At 65.8% G+C, this 471-nt stretch overlaps 1 protein-coding gene across 1 annotated transcript in view; it reads left to right on the top strand.

Moving 5' to 3' along the window:
* Positions 1-471, top strand: part of LOC104075261 (alpha-mannosidase 2x-like) — a gene marked incomplete at its 5' end in the record, with an annotated part of 4355 nt that overhangs the window by 996 nt on the left and 2888 nt on the right. Inside the window, 2 exons of the mRNA XM_009575703.1 lie at positions 5-151; positions 259-436. Of these exons, the coding sequence (XP_009573998.1) occupies positions 5-151; positions 259-436 (325 nt within the window). The remainder of the gene's footprint in view (positions 1-4; positions 152-258; positions 437-471) is intronic.

The raw sequence follows: 471 nt of genomic DNA, 5'->3' as shown, positions 1-471 counted from the left end.
CTCTGGGCGCTGGTACCCGCACGGCCGGGCCTTGCCCGTGCGCAAGCAGGAGGCCGTACCTGTGCACGTCTTCCCGACCACCGCTGATGACTTGTGCCTGGAAAACCAGCACCTGCAGGCCTGCTTCTCGGGACACTCAGGCCTGCTGCAGGCAAGTGCAGGGGTCTGACGGGTGGCGTGGGGGTGAAGGAGGGGAAGGGGACACAGTGCTGCCTCGTGCAAGGTGTGCTCACCACTGTGCTGGCCTGCGCCCCGCAGAGCATCCGCCGAGCTGGGGAGGAGCGGGAGCAGAGGGTGAGCAGTGAGTTCCTCGTCTATGGCACCAGGACCTCCAAGGACAAAAGTGGAGCCTATCTCTTTCTGCCTGATGGCGAGGCCAAGGTACGGGGACTGCCTCCGGGAGCCAGCTGGCAGCCATGCCTGCAGTCACACGACAGTCCTGCAGGCAGGCACCCCCGCGCAGACCTCCTT

This window comes from Fulmarus glacialis, unplaced genomic scaffold, assembly GCF_000690835.1.
Source record: "Fulmarus glacialis isolate BGI_N327 unplaced genomic scaffold, ASM69083v1 scaffold18824, whole genome shotgun sequence".
NCBI classification, from domain to species: Eukaryota; Metazoa; Chordata; class Aves; order Procellariiformes; family Procellariidae; genus Fulmarus; species Fulmarus glacialis.
This window is presented reverse-complemented; position numbering and strand designations above follow the sequence as displayed.